Source organism: Epinephelus moara, chromosome 2 (assembly GCF_006386435.1).
Source record: "Epinephelus moara isolate mb chromosome 2, YSFRI_EMoa_1.0, whole genome shotgun sequence".
Classification (NCBI taxonomy): domain Eukaryota; kingdom Metazoa; phylum Chordata; class Actinopteri; order Perciformes; family Serranidae; genus Epinephelus; species Epinephelus moara.
This window is the reverse complement of record NC_065507.1, coordinates 2,100,241-2,115,736: the sequence shown is the minus strand read 5'-3', so window position 1 is coordinate 2,115,736 and position 15,496 is coordinate 2,100,241. Positions and strand designations below refer to the sequence as shown.

General features: G+C 42.4%; 1 protein-coding gene across 1 annotated transcript; it reads right to left on the bottom strand.

Moving 5' to 3' along the window:
- Positions 1-415: 415 nt before the first annotated feature.
- psmd2 (proteasome 26S subunit ubiquitin receptor, non-ATPase 2) lies at positions 416-15,373 on the bottom strand. Its single transcript, XM_050065305.1, has 21 exons — positions 15,202-15,373; positions 13,910-13,966; positions 13,639-13,803; positions 13,054-13,175; positions 11,668-11,892; positions 11,397-11,555; positions 11,087-11,231; positions 10,769-10,829; positions 10,391-10,537; positions 10,188-10,294; positions 9,680-9,807; positions 9,324-9,411; positions 9,076-9,238; positions 7,310-7,411; positions 6,321-6,472; positions 6,100-6,183; positions 5,511-5,679; positions 3,458-3,552; positions 3,226-3,352; positions 2,953-3,071; positions 416-1,199 (listed from the first exon to the last, which is right to left on the bottom strand). The coding sequence occupies exons 1-21, from the start codon at positions 15,322-15,324 to the stop codon at positions 1,017-1,019; spliced, it is 2,721 nt and encodes a 906-aa protein (XP_049921262.1). The 5' UTR covers positions 15,325-15,373; the 3' UTR covers positions 416-1,016.
- Positions 15,374-15,496: the final 123 nt, after the last annotated feature.

The window sequence follows — 15,496 nt, the reverse complement described above, 5'->3', positions numbered from 1 at the left end:
TCAGAGGCCATAAGTGTTAAACCTGCTTCACAAAGGTTTTGAAAGAAAAATAAATGATATTCATGTATAAATATACAGCCCAATTGCAGTTGTTTGAGTACATAATATCCACTGAAAGTTACAGGTACAGCAGAAATCTCACAATGACAGGAAAATGTCACAATGCTTTTGCTTCTTGTAGGTGACATTTATATAACTCTGAAATTCTAACCTACAGCTGCCATTACTTTCCTCTGTAAGTATACAGTATGTGTGTTTATATTTGTATGCACAGAGTATAGTATGAGACTTTTCTTTCTTTTTTTAAACACCCGCTCCTTGTGGAGGACCTGCAGCCTGCTTACTTTCAGGGACATCACTTCTGAGTTTGAGTTAATGATAATAAACCAGATGTGACATACTCGACACACAGCCATCACGTTTCCACCACGTGGATCTGACTTTTTATTTTTGATTCAACCTTTTACAGTACTGTAACAAAAACCAAAAAAATAAAATAAAAACAGAAGCAAAACCTGATGACGAAGACAAACTTTCATATGTTTAATTACAAAAGATGACTGAGGGTGTAATGTGTGTGGGGGAAAGAAAAACATCTGAAGCATGGAGGGGGACTGAGCAGCTGTTTTCATTTACTGATGACATGTACAGGAGGGTGGCGAACAGTTCCCATGTCTGAACTGGCCCCGGGTCAGTCTAACAGCTGGTTCAGTACACGCGGGAGAGGTGGATCAAAATTAGGGCAATGAGGAAACCATCTATGTAGAGTGGATGAGGTCCCAGTTTAACCCTCCCTGTGTCATCCCAGTCCAATTAACCAGACCCCAACCATCCATTTTTCATGGCTGCTGGAGCCGGGCTACAGGAAACAGAGAGAGGACACAGCGAGAAAGAAGGATAGGCCTGCCGCGCTCTTTTCAGCCATGCAGTAAACAACTAAATATAACAACTGCCAAGAGCCATGGAGGGCTACCCTTACAAACACAGGGGGAGGCCAGTGAGAAGAAGAGGGCAGTCTAGGTTTCATAGTTGGGGTTCTTGCGGAGGATGACGAAGCCCTCCAGGATGGGGGTGACAGGGAGGTACTCCTCTGTGGCCAGCTCAGCCCTCTCGCCATGAGCCAGCAACACTGGCGTGGTGTGGGTCTGGAAACCTGTGATGGCCTTTGGCTTTCCTGCCTGGCCCACGACATCCACGGCCTGCAGACAAATTACGCACACAGACTCAGGTTAGACAGACGGTTCTCCTTTCACCTTCAGATCAGAGTTAGTGTTCTCCATCAGCTCTACATAGAATACTTATTATATAGCTTGACAGGTCAGGTCAGATGTTGGTTTGCACTCTGACATCTTCAAGTAAAAAACAGCTCAACATTTTGGGAAACGCACATTTTCAGTTTCCTGTGGGGAATTAGATGGCACATCTTTGGATGTAGTGAGGAATATGTAAAATATCCATCATGTTTATTTGTTAATGGTACTCGGTTCGACAGCATGAAAAATCCATCGCCATTGCTATTCGCTCTGTTTATCAATGACCTGGAGGATTACCTACTACAGAATGGTTGCGAGCCCATTAACTTTGATGACACTGAGATAGAAAGCTATATCCAGCTTATGGCACTGATGTATGTGGATGATACAATTATTATGTCTATAATAACAGAAGGTTTACAGAGAAGCAATCGATCATATCATAAACTAAAGTCACAGTTTTTGGCAACAGAAAAACTGACGTCAGCAAATGGAGCAAATTAAGAGACTGACTGCTTTAAATATCTCGGGGTCATCATGAATCATAATGGTTAATTTAAGACCACCATGGAGGAGCTGCACAAACAAGCCTCTCATGTAATGTTTGCCATCCTCTGTAAATGTAAAAGATTTGATTCACCTGTAGATATCACACTCGATCTTTCTGACAAGCTGCTGACACCAGTTATGTTGTACGCATGTGAAGTGTGGGGGTTTAAAGAACAGATATATTGGAAAAACTACTGCTCAGATTTCTAAAATATACCCTGAAAGTTAAAATGACAACCTGTAGTTATATGGTCTGTGGGGAGGTAGGAGGATATCCACTCTGTGTCGGAGTTAAAAGAGAATTATTGGCTGCTGAGGGAGGCTGATAGAGGGTGAAGAAAACTAAACTCAAAGTCGAATAATGTACAACTATTTGCTCAGCCTGCATAACACAGGTGTCTGTGTGTCACCATGGGTCTTGCAGGTTCAGCAGATACTGGATGACTGTGGCTAGTCTCACATCAGCTGGTTAAAACAGCTGAACAGAGGCTAAAAGATCAGTTCGTGCAAAAGTGGCAAAGTGAGCTCAGAAGTATGACATCATATGATATATGTATGTCGAAATTAAAGAAGAGTTTAGACTGGAGAGGTGTCTGTTGCATGATTATTTGTCATTTTAGACGAAAGAACACCAGAATTTCTACAGTCACTGGAAGATATAAATGGCTGGACGGGAAGCTCTGTGAGGATAATCACATGGGAGATGAGTATAATGTGAGATTAATGACTTACAGTGAAAGGTATTTGCCAAAGTATTATTCAAACTGTTCTTCTATGTTTAAATTAATTTTGTTATTGCAATCAGACGAGCCAGAAGTCATCTGTAAACTAGGTGCTTTTTTGAAGAATGTCCTTCCTTTGTTTAAGTAACACTGGTTGTACTTTGGCCACACTGTGTGTCATTGTCTTGGGACTGCATGTAATGTTTGTACTCCATACCATGTGACACGGTTGTGAGTCTAATAAATAAATGCAGACGGACACCATTCTCGTACTGAGAGAGGTATAAAACTTCTCATCTCATTCGTAGCAAGAAAGCAAATAAGCATTTGTCCAAAAATGTCAAACTAAGATGAAGTTTGAAGTGCAGAATTTCTGCACATATTCCTGTCAGACTATTCATACTACAGATAATCTTCCTTGGCTTTACCTGTCCAACTCTGACGGACACAGGCAGTGGTCGTAGCTCCTCATCGAAGGTGACCAGCATACGTGGCTGCATGGCTGCGACCAGGCCGTACAGAATGTAGTGAGACTTCCCCAGGATTACTGTAATGCACACAGTGAACACCAGGGGGAATATTACCACAGGAAAATCACTGATGTAACACAACCATCAAATTATAAAACACAAATCAGCTATGTCAAATGTGTGTGGAAGCAGAGAGTTGAGTCAGGAGCAGCAGGAGGAGAACAAACTGACTGTTCTTAACGTCGAGGAAGGAAACGAGCACAGTGAGCAGTCCAGCCACGGCGACCTGACTCATCAGCTGCCTGTCGCTATGGTAGGGACAGAGTGTCAGTGTGCCTTTGCCCAGGTGAGTCAGACCCTGTGGAGGCAGCAGACAGCAGAGTCAATAGTGACTCGTACAAACAACACTTCCACAAAGTTCGACTTTTGTCTGGTACAGAGTGCCTTTTGTGTCGCCACCCACCTGAGCCAGTCGGACCATGAAGAGATTGTTGGGGTCTTTGGCGTGATACTGTGCCAGTTGCCGCAGCATGGCGGCCAGACGGGCATTATTTGTGCCTGAGGAAGTGGAAAAAATGAAGAGCCTGTTAAATACGCGGAGCAAGTTAACACCAGAGGCACTCAAAGAGGAGGCGGCATTGTGCATCACTGAGAGTGACAATACACCTTAAAGAGTTTGATGTTTATAGTTAATATTTCTGGTGAAAAACTTCAGCCGCAGCAGCTTTATGAGCATCAACACATTAGTCATTCGCAATGTTTTGAATTTGTTTAGTTTCAAACTTTCAGCATACCAAGCCTCAGTAAAATAATGACAGGAACATATTCACAGCATTGAGAACAGGGTGTCTACAGGTATCAGACATTTGAATTTATTGCTTTTCAAGACATTTTTAACCAAATTTAAGACATCTTTTTCTCATTCAAACACTGCAGGTAAGAATATATAAGCATTATGTATGAGTCCCTGTGCAGAGGTAGGTTTTATGTGTGAATACGGTTATTAGAGTGAGTTAGGTTAATCTACATTCTACCAACAGGTAAGTGCAAGTACAAAGTAAAAAGACAGTTTTAGGTTCAGCTGTAGTTTTAAGGTTTGTAACATCAGAAATGTGGAATTTCACGCAGAAGAGCTTGAGTCAGTTCGACACAAATACGTTTAAAAATGGACAAATTAAATATGGGGTTCAACATTAACTTTTTTTTACTTGCCTCGTCAGAAATTTGGTCAAAAATGCATCTGCCCCAAAGTCAATTTCTACTTGCCCCTATACAAATTATTTTATTTATCAGTGCTTATTAAATAACAACAAAAGGTTTAAGTCAATTTTCGTATTTAAACTTTATTGCAAATCCTTGCTCTCTAACTTCGCACACATCCTCTAACGCCACGCAACTACACTCCTGTTTTCAGGATGAGTGAAATGCTCGCTTGTGCTTCAGCTCATCAACTTTGTCTTCACTCACTTTCTCGTACATGCCTGATCAGTACCACGTGTGTGCAACTCTCAACTGAGATGAAAAGAAAGTAAGAGGGCTCACTCCTTAGCTACTTCCATCATGTTTAGTTCTTTTTGTACCATGTGCTGATCATGAAAGTGTGCTGCTAAATGACTGGCCCAACATGGCATCTTACTTGCCCTGGGCAATCAGGCAATTCTTATTATTGAACCCTGAAATAAGATAAAATGTTTGTGGGAATTATGACCTCACCAATTCAAATTTAAGGCTATTTAATGACTTTTAAGGCCTAATGTTTATATAATTTAATTAAAAATATTTTAAGATGTTTTAAGGACCTGCAGACACGCTGTTAAAGCTGTCCACCTATAACAGATAATGTACGATCAAGATAATATTGTTTTGTAATACCATCCTATTGAATGTACTCCACATACTCAACCATTTTTTAACCCCCTTTGTTTTTAAGAAGTTTTTAACCCATCTCTGTGAGCAACTGAAATTTAGAATTTCCTTACGCTGAAATGAAGTTACATTTTTAGCAGTATAATCAAATGGGAAAGATTTGATTTAAATGCCTCTTAAAACTTGTTTCAGTAGGAAACGGTACAGAAGCTAAAAACGCTCTGACTTCTATGTCACTGGGATTTTAATAGTCATGATGTAGGCACTTCCCTAATTCATGACTTTGACTGTTGATCAGTGATTTTTTTTAATGTGATCTAAACATGTCAAACTATTAAAAACCCAGAGGACGTCAGTACAAATGTGGTGGCATTTTTCCTTATCATACTAAATTGTCTGAAACATCTTCAGGCTATTTGGCAAATTTGATATTTTCCTCTGTTTTTTTTGACAATTTTATTTAAAATCGCAAGTTGTGTTATTAATACTGGTACAGTGACTATTATATTAGCTATTCATGTCTATTTCAAAACAGGCTCCTGACCATCAAAGCCCAACACTCAAAAATTCTGACAACACTGTCTTGTACAGTCGCAGCCGTCACCAAACAGTTAAACATTATTGTGTTTAATGCAGATAACCCAACTTACCGCTGCCCACCATGCCCATGGCAAAGATGGAGTTGTGTGACACCTCGGGGTCGGCGTCGTGGGAGAACTTGCTGAGGGTGTCCAAGATGTTCAGACGAGGGTTGGACACGGATATGAGAGCCAGGGCGAGGGGCACCGCTCGCCTCAGGGTGGGTTCACCATAACGCAGCTGATGATGTGAACACAGAGGGAATCAGAAAGTGTAATCAAGTCAGTGTAATCTAATTATTTTAATTAGCTGTCACATCACAATATACAGAGCTGACACATGACTCTCTATGAGATGATCTTAGTCTGATACATTAAGGACATCAGGTTGAGTAGGTGACAGATCATAACAGTATAGACAGAAGAGATAATATAAGGACAAGGATTAAAAGTACACATGATGTAATATGGATCAAAAGAAAAGACAAAAAAAGGACAGATGGTCTGAAAATATGAAAGAACGGTTGAGAAAAGACAACCAGACGAAAAGGTCTCTTTATCAACAGAGTCAGAGGACAGACAGATCAAAAGAAATGAGAGGTGGTGAGAGGGAGCAACAATCACGTATTCAGTAAGGTAAACACTGAGCAGTGTTACTGACCAGATGTCCAAATGTCCGCAGTGCCATTTCAGAGCCAATCTCCTCTCCCATGGCAATCAGAGCAATACCGAGAACAGCCACACCCTGAGAGGAAGACAGAGAAATAAACTGTGTTTTACCTCCTGATATAAAACTTCACACACATCTATAACATAACTGATGAAGGAGCTGCTAAATAGAGAGATGTTTGAGGATGATCGTGGTCATAGGTAAATCTCTACCTGGTGGGAGCCCATGTCAGCAGAGGTCTCCTTCTTATCTTTGTCCTTCTTATCCTTCTTGTCCTTGTCCTCCTCTTTTTCCTTCTCCTTGGCTTCATAGTGCTCGCTGCAGATGTGGAGAAGCTGCTGCACCTTCAGCACATTACCAGAACCTGAGGTGGAGGCAAATCATTACGGTGAGTTGGAGGGTTTGATGATTAAATCAGCAGACATAACATTATGAGTAGATCTGCATATGGGTCGCTTATACCATGTTTACACTACACGACTTCAGCCCTGATTTTCTGCTCGCTGTAAGTTTTTGGAGCTCTCCCGACAAAAGCCCAGGAGCAAATCGACACTAGCTCAGTGCTCACAAGTGGGCACTTTTGGGGTGGCAGTAGCTCAGTACATAGGGACTTGGGTCGGGAACCAGAAGGGTCACTGGTTCAAGTAGCTGGTTAACTAGCCACGTGGCTGGAGAGGTTCTCTTTGGGGAGGCACTAAACCCCAAACTTCTCGGGGCGCCTGTCCAAGGCACCCCCCTCACATGTATAGGTCCTGTTTGTGTGTGTGTATTTTGGGCCTGTGTGTATATGAGTTCTCCTTCTTCTCCTCCTCCTGCTGCTCTTCCTCCTCCTCCAAGCGCTATGTGTGAACTGTTAAAATGCACAAGCTGAGAGGCTCACCAATGGCATAACATGGCATTAACAACCACTTACCGCCCCTGTTATATGGCAGCTAAACTCAGTCTCTCCTCAGAACTTCTGTAGCTCACATTCTCCCCAATTTAAGGACGTTTTATGCTGCTGTTGTTCTTCTTTGAGTTAGCTGCTAACTTCTGCTAGTTGCATTTTAATTCTCCCAGCAGCGACCTGACCACTCTGAAAGTTGTGTGGTGTGAACTTAGCTTTATACAAAAGTAGATAAACGTAGAGATTGTGTTATGGATATCTGTGTGTGTGCAAACACGACAATAACTTTGGAGTTGCTGACAGACAGAGACTGACCTGCATATGCACAGATATCCACTAGGGTGTTGGCAAAGCTGCGGAAAGGTTCAGGTACGACCTGTAGAGCTGCCAGGGTCGTCTCAATCGCCTCTCCTTTACCTGTGGACGGTGAAAAACATGCAGAATAGTTACAGCACCTATACTCCAAAGGTAGGGAAGAAAAGACACAATGATAGTGGAGCTGGCCTTTAACCACACAAAGGTTTAGAAAAAGCTGCCCGACATCACAAAGTACTTAGTTTTGTTCTCCTTTGATTTTTTTCCCTGCAACCTCTGTCACACTGTTTTGAACAACATCAAGTTATCAGTAGTAATTCTGAGGCCTGTGGCTTCCCATACTAGGGATGTAACGATTACCGATATTACGGTAAATCTCAGTTAATTTTTTACATGGGAAGAATGACCGTTTATGTTTAAATTAATTGCATTATCGCGGTGGCTTATCAGGACATGTAATAACAGCCTCATTCAAGTCTCACAATGCAGGTGCTGCGTGAATGCGTAGCATGTGTAAACACAAAGAATGAAAACATGGCGGAAGGTGGTGATAGCGGCACTCAGGACATTTCCCCCCCAACTAAACGCACAAAGTCTGAGGTCTGGGCGTACTTTGGGTTTCTGAAGAATGCCGAGGGACAGCTGGTGGAGGACAACTATCCTGTGTGCAGAACATGCAGAAAGAAAGTTGCTGCGAAGGGTAGCAACACTACAAATCTGCTGGCTCATCTCCGTGACCATCATCCACAGCTTTACAGCCAATGCAAGTTATGCTATGCAAACGTCAGTTATTGTGTGAGGGACTTCGGTTTTACTAAGATTGTCATAATGTGTAACTCTCGACGTATACGGGACATTTGAGCCGTATCTGTCCTCCTAAACGGCGACTAGGTTTTCCGTTTTCGTTTAAGACACTTAGGAGCTAATACTAGCTGAGTAGCTAATAGCCGTATTAGCAGCTATGTTGCTAACGTTAAGTGTTTCAAAACGAAACGGAGCTGAAAACACTGAGCGGAGCCGACAGAATATAAACCGACGTAACGTAACGCTAATTGAGATCAACTATGATTGAATCACTGTGATTATGGTTATTGTATGGCGAGCTAGAATCGATATAGACGGCCAGTTATGCTTTCTCGACATAAGCTCAAGGAAACAACATAAAACGCTGCCGTGTTAACCTTTGACCGAGAGCATGCACTCCTTTTCTCATACAGGTAATCCTCTGACTCACATGCACACTTCTAATGTGTGAATTATTCTGTGTAATGATGACCATTGCCCTTAGGGTTTTTTTGGTTTCTCCTGCACATTTGTGATATCTATTCTATATATTGTATGTCTTTTGTTCTACTCTTGCATTGTTTTGTTTTATATATATTTTTCCTCTCGTGCTAATAAATAAATAATTAATATATAAATTGTTTACATATTTTGCTGACTGTTAAAATGCACCAGACAAATAAGCTTTGCTCCTGTAATGTGTTTACATATTTTGTTAATTTAAAATAAAATTTTCTGTTGCTGTGCCAATCCCTTGCCCCTTTAATGTGAAAGTTTCATTTTAATATAACATTTTGGCTGTTAACATTTTAGTATGATAAGGAAGTTACAAGATTTAGTGAAGTTATTTCAATGCATCTATTTTTTGGACATTTTACAGCGCTTAAAAAAATATCGCAATATTATCGTTTACCGTGATAATTTGGTCACTATAATCGAGATATCAAATTTTCCATATCGTTACATCCCTATCCCATACTCACCCAGGTGGTTGAGTCCCAGGCCTAAAGGCAACCAGCGAGCATACGTGTCTTTCAGCTCCTGTTCGCTCTTCTCCATGATGGTCTGGACGATGGTGGAGGTCACATCACCGTTACAAGACCCTACTGCGATCATACCGCATGCCAGCGCCGTAACTCCAACAACCTGGAGATAAAACACACACACACTTTAATGTTGCTAAACACATGTGGAGTGCAAAGAGCCCTTAACACAAATCACTCATCCATACCTCCATGCTGGATTTGGAGTCGCCCATGACAGGGAGGAGCAGAGAAAGAACATCTTCTCTGTTGGAGCCAGCGTAGGCCAACCCCAGTCTGAAACAGAGAAGACAAGGATCAAGACACACAGTCATAATGTGCTTTCACAAGATAACACTGATCACAGAGCATCATTCCTGTGGGCTACAGCAACACTAAACCCCTGAGCTTGCCTGAGAAGGACTGAATGCACAAAGCTGCTATTTTTAAATGTCCCATGGATCCCATCTATCGTCCACACGCCCTTCATCCTAAACTCTGGATCACATTTCCTTGTAACTAACGCTCTTATGTTTAACTTTCTGCATGTTAACATTCTCCTCACCCAAAGATGGCTCCTATCCTCATGACGTTGCTGTTGTGGAGGACGTAGTCAGAGAGCAGGGCGAGGGCTGGGTCACATTCATTCCTCACACCTGAGTTGACAATGCCACAGGCCAGGAGGGCACCAGACTGCACAGAGAGAGGAGACGCAGGGGTAAGAATAACAAGACAGACACTGTAAATGCTTCTTTTCTTCCTACTGGGTTACAACCTAAAGAGTAACTATTACAATGGACCATAGATAATCAACGTTCAGTCAGGAAGCAATCCCAACAGGGCTGCAATCTATTCAATACAATAAATTAAACTTTTAGCTAATGTGTTGTAGAGCCTTTCTTGAACTGAAGGCATGTACAGTAGAGTATGTCATTAAGAAACTGTCAAGATAAGAGAGGCAGAGCAAACATCTGCAGACGTTGAGATGTTCTGTTAAAAGGCTGTTTTATTACCACCCTATCGTTATTCAAAATTATTATTAACTTTACTACAGTAAAGTTTCTGATGTGTACCTTGATGTAGTCCTCAGAGGAATAAAGATATTTGTCGATCTGTGTCAGACCACCGTCCACGTCCCACAGCAGGATCATACCCAGGGAGGCTGCAGCGCTCAACATACCTGAGGACATTTTTATCATGATTAAACACTGAACAATAAAATAAAATGAAATACAACAATCACAAATAGGTAGTTTATTTATGTGTTTTCTTTTACCGTGGTCCTTGTTCTTGTACAACCATTTGTTGCCGTCGTCTGTGAGCAGCTTGTCCTGTCCGAAGGCTGCGTTGACGAAGCCGTTCACGAAGGAAGAGGCCAAATTCATACGAGCGGAGTCCACCTGGGAGCCACTGCCTCCAAATCCTGTCACAGAAAGCACAACGGTCACATAAAACACCAGTCAATAAACAATCTGTAAACAAAAAATAATTTTCAGTTTGTTTGTCACAGCAGCCTTTAAATTACAAAACACAGCAGCCGTCCTTATTCAACATACGTAATGACTGTATCTAGACTGATTTAGACTGAGTTATGACTCTGTCACCAACCAATACACCAAACATGAACACACACAACCTGCAGATATGAACTCACTGTTGTTTTCCAAGTGTGTTTTGTAGATGTCGTCTGGGACTTTGGGTTCCATGATGTCCAACTGTGGAGGACAAGATGAGTTTTAATATTAGTGAAGGTGAAATGTGTTGAGTCATCATGACAGTGTCTCAAGTTCAACTTATTATCTCACATCGACTCCTACGAACCATTATCCAGTATCATTTTGGCACATTGGTGCAGATACTGACCTCATTAATCTGATCTGGTAACCGCCCATGACACAGCCAATCTGCATTTAATACTGTTGGTTTTCTTTTTGTTAATGTCACAAAAAAAATAGGTGTCCTGCCATCTTACCTCTCTGGCCAGGGCCAGGAAGTTGCTGTTGAGCTGCACATTGGACATGATCTCTGTCAAGTCTTCGTAGTCCTCTACATCCTCATTGAGCTCCAGGAACATGCCATGGCGACCCAGCATGAAGGCCATCTGCTTCTGGATAACGCTGCAAGGCAAAGGAGGGTTTGTTTTAATGCACCCCCCACTATGACACGGTGAGCCTTAAATTACACGGAGGGAGCATACTTGAAAAGGGCCAACCAAAAAAAAGTACAGGAAGAGAACAGCGTCATCTTGTGTGCTCCAGCAATAGTGTTTGAATAGTGCCTACATGTCTTTGCAGGATGTGAAGATGTTTTCTACCAGCTCCACATCGTTGAGCATCAGGGCCAGGCGCAGGGCCTCTGGATAACGGTTGAACTTCCTGAAGATGTTCAGGGCACATCTCAGCAGCGCTGAGTTTTCTGGCTCGGGAACGTAACTCACACAGCTGGAGGAGTGATGAAGAGGAGATTACGTGGGGATATTTTACTCAGCAAGTCCTGTTTTTGAAATGCTTACAACATGCTACAAAATAAGGTTAATGAAAAACCTGAACACACCTAGTGAGGTACAGGCAGACTTTGCCATAGGCATTTTCATCAATGTAGTCCTCCAGCATGTCCAGCCTCTCAATCTCCATCAGCAGGTCGCACGCCTCATGCTCGGCATTGTGGGCCATGTTGTAGGGCACAATCTCCTTCACTAGTTTCAGCAGTGTCTCCTGCTGCGTCTTGTCGTTCTCCTCCACCTCCTGCCATTCTTTAGCCACCTCTCCAGCCAGGTGCCTGGAAGACACACGGACAAAGAGAAACTCTATTTGTCACCAAAAAAATAAGCAAACAGTAGATACAGTAGAAGGCAAGCAAAAACATTAAAATTTCCCTATTTGTAATATGATTAAACACCCAATCATCTGCCAAGTTTTTGTATGAATGCTGTCTCTCCAACATCAGCCATGCACTTCATAATTTCATAAACTGACCTTTATCCCGTACTCCACACACAATGTGTGTTATAGCTACATTGCACCCAAGCAAATGAAATCAGTCTCCCTTACCAAACAATACATTTTGCCATGATGTAAATTAATCAGAAACTCTATAGCCAGCCAATGTCCAACCCAAGCTTCTGCACCCCTAGGTTTAACTGCTCAGTGTGATATCTCAAGAGCTACTGATGTGGCAGTGAACCTAATCACATAAAGAACGTTGCAGAGAAAATTTGTAGCAGTTTGAGCTCGACTCAAGCTGGCTGATGGTGTCACCTGCAACTCAGCTGGTCAAACTGCCAGCGGCTGGTTTTAAAGCAACGTGTTTCAACAGCCAATCAGCTTGTAGTGAAGTCCACTGGTCAAGCCAAAATGACCACAGACAAAGTGTTCACTTCCTGCATCAGGTGCTCCATCCCTGTCGAGCCCTCCGTTTCTGTCCTCACAGTGTGCTAGTGTTGGACGGTGGGGTCGCTGCTNACAAAGTGTTCACCTCCTGCATCAGGTGCTCCATCCCTGTCGAGCCCTCCGTTTCTGTCCTCACAGTGTGCTAGTGTTGGACGGTGGGGTCGCTGCTGCTGCGCTGCTCCGTGTATGTGCTTATGCCCTGCCCATTTCAATGTTTCACCACTACTACACATGCAGCTGTAGCCAGTATCTCACCATCACTATCCTCATTCATATTTTAAGAAGCTATAAATTATATTCAGCCACAAAATAAGCCAGAAATGCAGAGAGTTGTTGCATAGAGACAATACACTGTCTCATCTAGTTGCACTGGAGTGAACCGACATGTAGCTGCTTGTTTCAGCTCGTCTCGTTGCAAATCTTTGGTCCAAACTGGGCTCAACAGATAACTACCATCAAAATACTCTGCATCTCCTCTTTTTTACAATGCAGCTTCTCCAATAACCACAGGGGTGTTACAAGCATTGGCTAATGATGCCGAGTGTCTTACCTGACATATTCGTGACCCCAGGAGGCCAGCTCTTCTTGGGAGCCCAGCAGACGGTACTTCAAACACTCCCTCTCACCGCTCATGGTCATGGCCAACACTGACACCACATCTGCACAGAAACGCTGCAAATACAAACACCATACACAGCTTAAACTTGAGGCCTTAAATCAAGACCAGAGCTGAAGTGATTAGTCAGAGAATAGAGTAGTCGTTTATCAGAGCATTAATTGGCCCCTGTTGATAGTCAAATCGTTAAACATGGCATGTGGAATTTCCGAGAGGCCGAGGTGGCATCTTCAAATGGAACATTTTATTCGAACAGCAGTCCATAAATCCAAAGCTGTCCAGTTTATTATCATGTTTAACAAAGAAAAGCGTCAATTTCTCACATTTAAGAAGCACGAAACCAGCAAATATTTGGCTATTTTGCTAAAACAAAATTACTAACATAACTATTCCATTATCAAAGTAGTTGCGACTGATCATTTCAGCTCTAACTCCTTTTTTCATGTGGTGATTCTGCTGAGAAGTAGGCGTAAAAATGCACGACCTTCATCATTTTCTGGCAGCACAGCAGAGCCTTACCTTGTTCTCCCCCGGAGCCATGCCGTCGTAGATCTCTTTGAGCTTGCCATAGTGTGGGCGCAGGAATTTGAGGGGCTTGGGGACTGAGGTCATGGAAGTGGTAGAGGAGCGGATCTGTCTGCGCAGCTCTTCCAATGCAGGACGGTACAGCGCTGTGTTCTTCTCCTGCCAATGTGTAGAAGAAAATTAGAGGGTTTTTTTTACTTGTTTTACGCCCTGACACACACACACAAGAGTTGTGAACAAACAAAAACAACTAAATAATACTTACACCCAGTCTCTCCACCATCATCTCCAGGTCCTCTTGTAACTGCTTGTCTTCCTCTGACTGAGAAGTAAAGAAGAAGAGAATTAACTTATCTGTTAATCAAAATAATGAATGTAAAGAAACAAAATCTCGTTGGCCTCAGACGGGACAGAGATGATCTTAGTTTCTGGTGGATAATGTAGTGATGACAGTGACAGTCTTTATTTACTTTTGCTGCCTTCTTGAAACAACGCATCAGCACCTTACAATGCTAACTATCTGACTACTGCTGTTGCTGCCCTGCAGAACAGTACAATGTGCTGTTATTACTGCAACATTAATACCCATAGGGACAAATTGTGGTGAAAGTGAACATGTCGAGTATTATTAGCTATCTGTCATACACAATAAGGAGAATTTAACACCAGCCACCACAAAAATGAAACTAAATTTTCACAGTGATGCATTTTTCTTGTCTACAAGATCCTTTGGCAGGTAACCAAAGCTACTGTAGCCTGTGTTTTGCTCATTTAATCTTATGTCCCAAAAGCACATTCATTTCAGCATACTAGTTACTCTGCTGACTCTAAACCCATTATGGTATATGTTTGTGCATCGTGACAATGATGATAATTTAATTCACTGTCCTTTAATTGTAATTGTGCTTTGGCAACATATCTCAAATACCATGCCAATAAAGTCTATTGAATTGACATGCTAGTCCATAGTTGTTTTCACATGGCTATAACAAACTGGAACAAAATGATCTGACCAGTGACACTTGGCGCTGCTAACTGACAAAGACGACCACAGCTAAACTGCCAAATCAGTTTGTTTTGTAACGGTTCGGTTAATGCAGGTTAATTGTTTTTACGCTGTGTGAGTTTATTTCACTTCACATTAGCTGCTGTGTCATACAGCACCTTACCAATGTTAAATCTGGCTAGCTGGGCATGCTAGCACTTCAGGGGGCAAAGCTAACATTGATGACAGTACATCCAGCAGCGATAACAACCAGCAAGCTAACGTTAGCTTACCGGTTGAGTCAGGCTAGGCTAACGCTAGCTAGCTAACTGAGCGAGTTCGTCTCTGCGGCTTTAAATGACCGCTAAATTCTACCAAATTAAAGCGATGGTGCTTTAAATGAGAAATTATGTATTCGTTACCGAGAGTGTGTCTGTCGTGTATTTTGATTTGCAATGACTTCGGCCTGTTCAACCATGTTGTCAAAGCGGCAGTGACTAAGGCAAAATAACACCTCTGCGCATGTAACGTTAGTTAGCTCACACTTGAATGAGTAAAATGTCCAAACTTACCAACTCTTGCTCCTCTTTCTTCTCCTTGTCCTTCCCGGAGGACTGCTGCCCCTTCTCCTTGTCCTTGTCCTTCTCATCGGTCTTTTCGGGCTGCTTATTCTCTTTGTTTTTTGCCTCCTCCATAGTTGCGGCTCTGTGAACTGTCGGCTAGCAAACGGAACTGAGGGGGACCTTTTCTTCTTCTTCTGTGTAATAAATGTGCTGTGATTTCACTGTAGCGCCCCTGCTGGTGGAGAGTTGATACGGCTGTGTGTGGGTAGTTCAAGTTCAGCAAAACAACGGGAATTTCAAGAGG

Coding starts and splice junctions, on each gene's coding strand:
- psmd2 (XM_050065305.1), bottom strand. CDS start 15,324: ATGGAGGAGGCAAAAAACAAAGAGAATAAGCAGCCCGAAAAGACCGAT. Junction 11,893..13,053: donor TGGGGTCACGAATATGTCAG/GTAAGACACTCG, acceptor TGTGTCTTCCAG/GCACCTGGCTGGAGAGGTGG. Junction 3,553..5,510: donor CATGGGCATGGTGGGCAGCG/GTAAGTTGGGTT, acceptor CCACTTCCTCAG/GCACAAATAATGCCCGTCTG.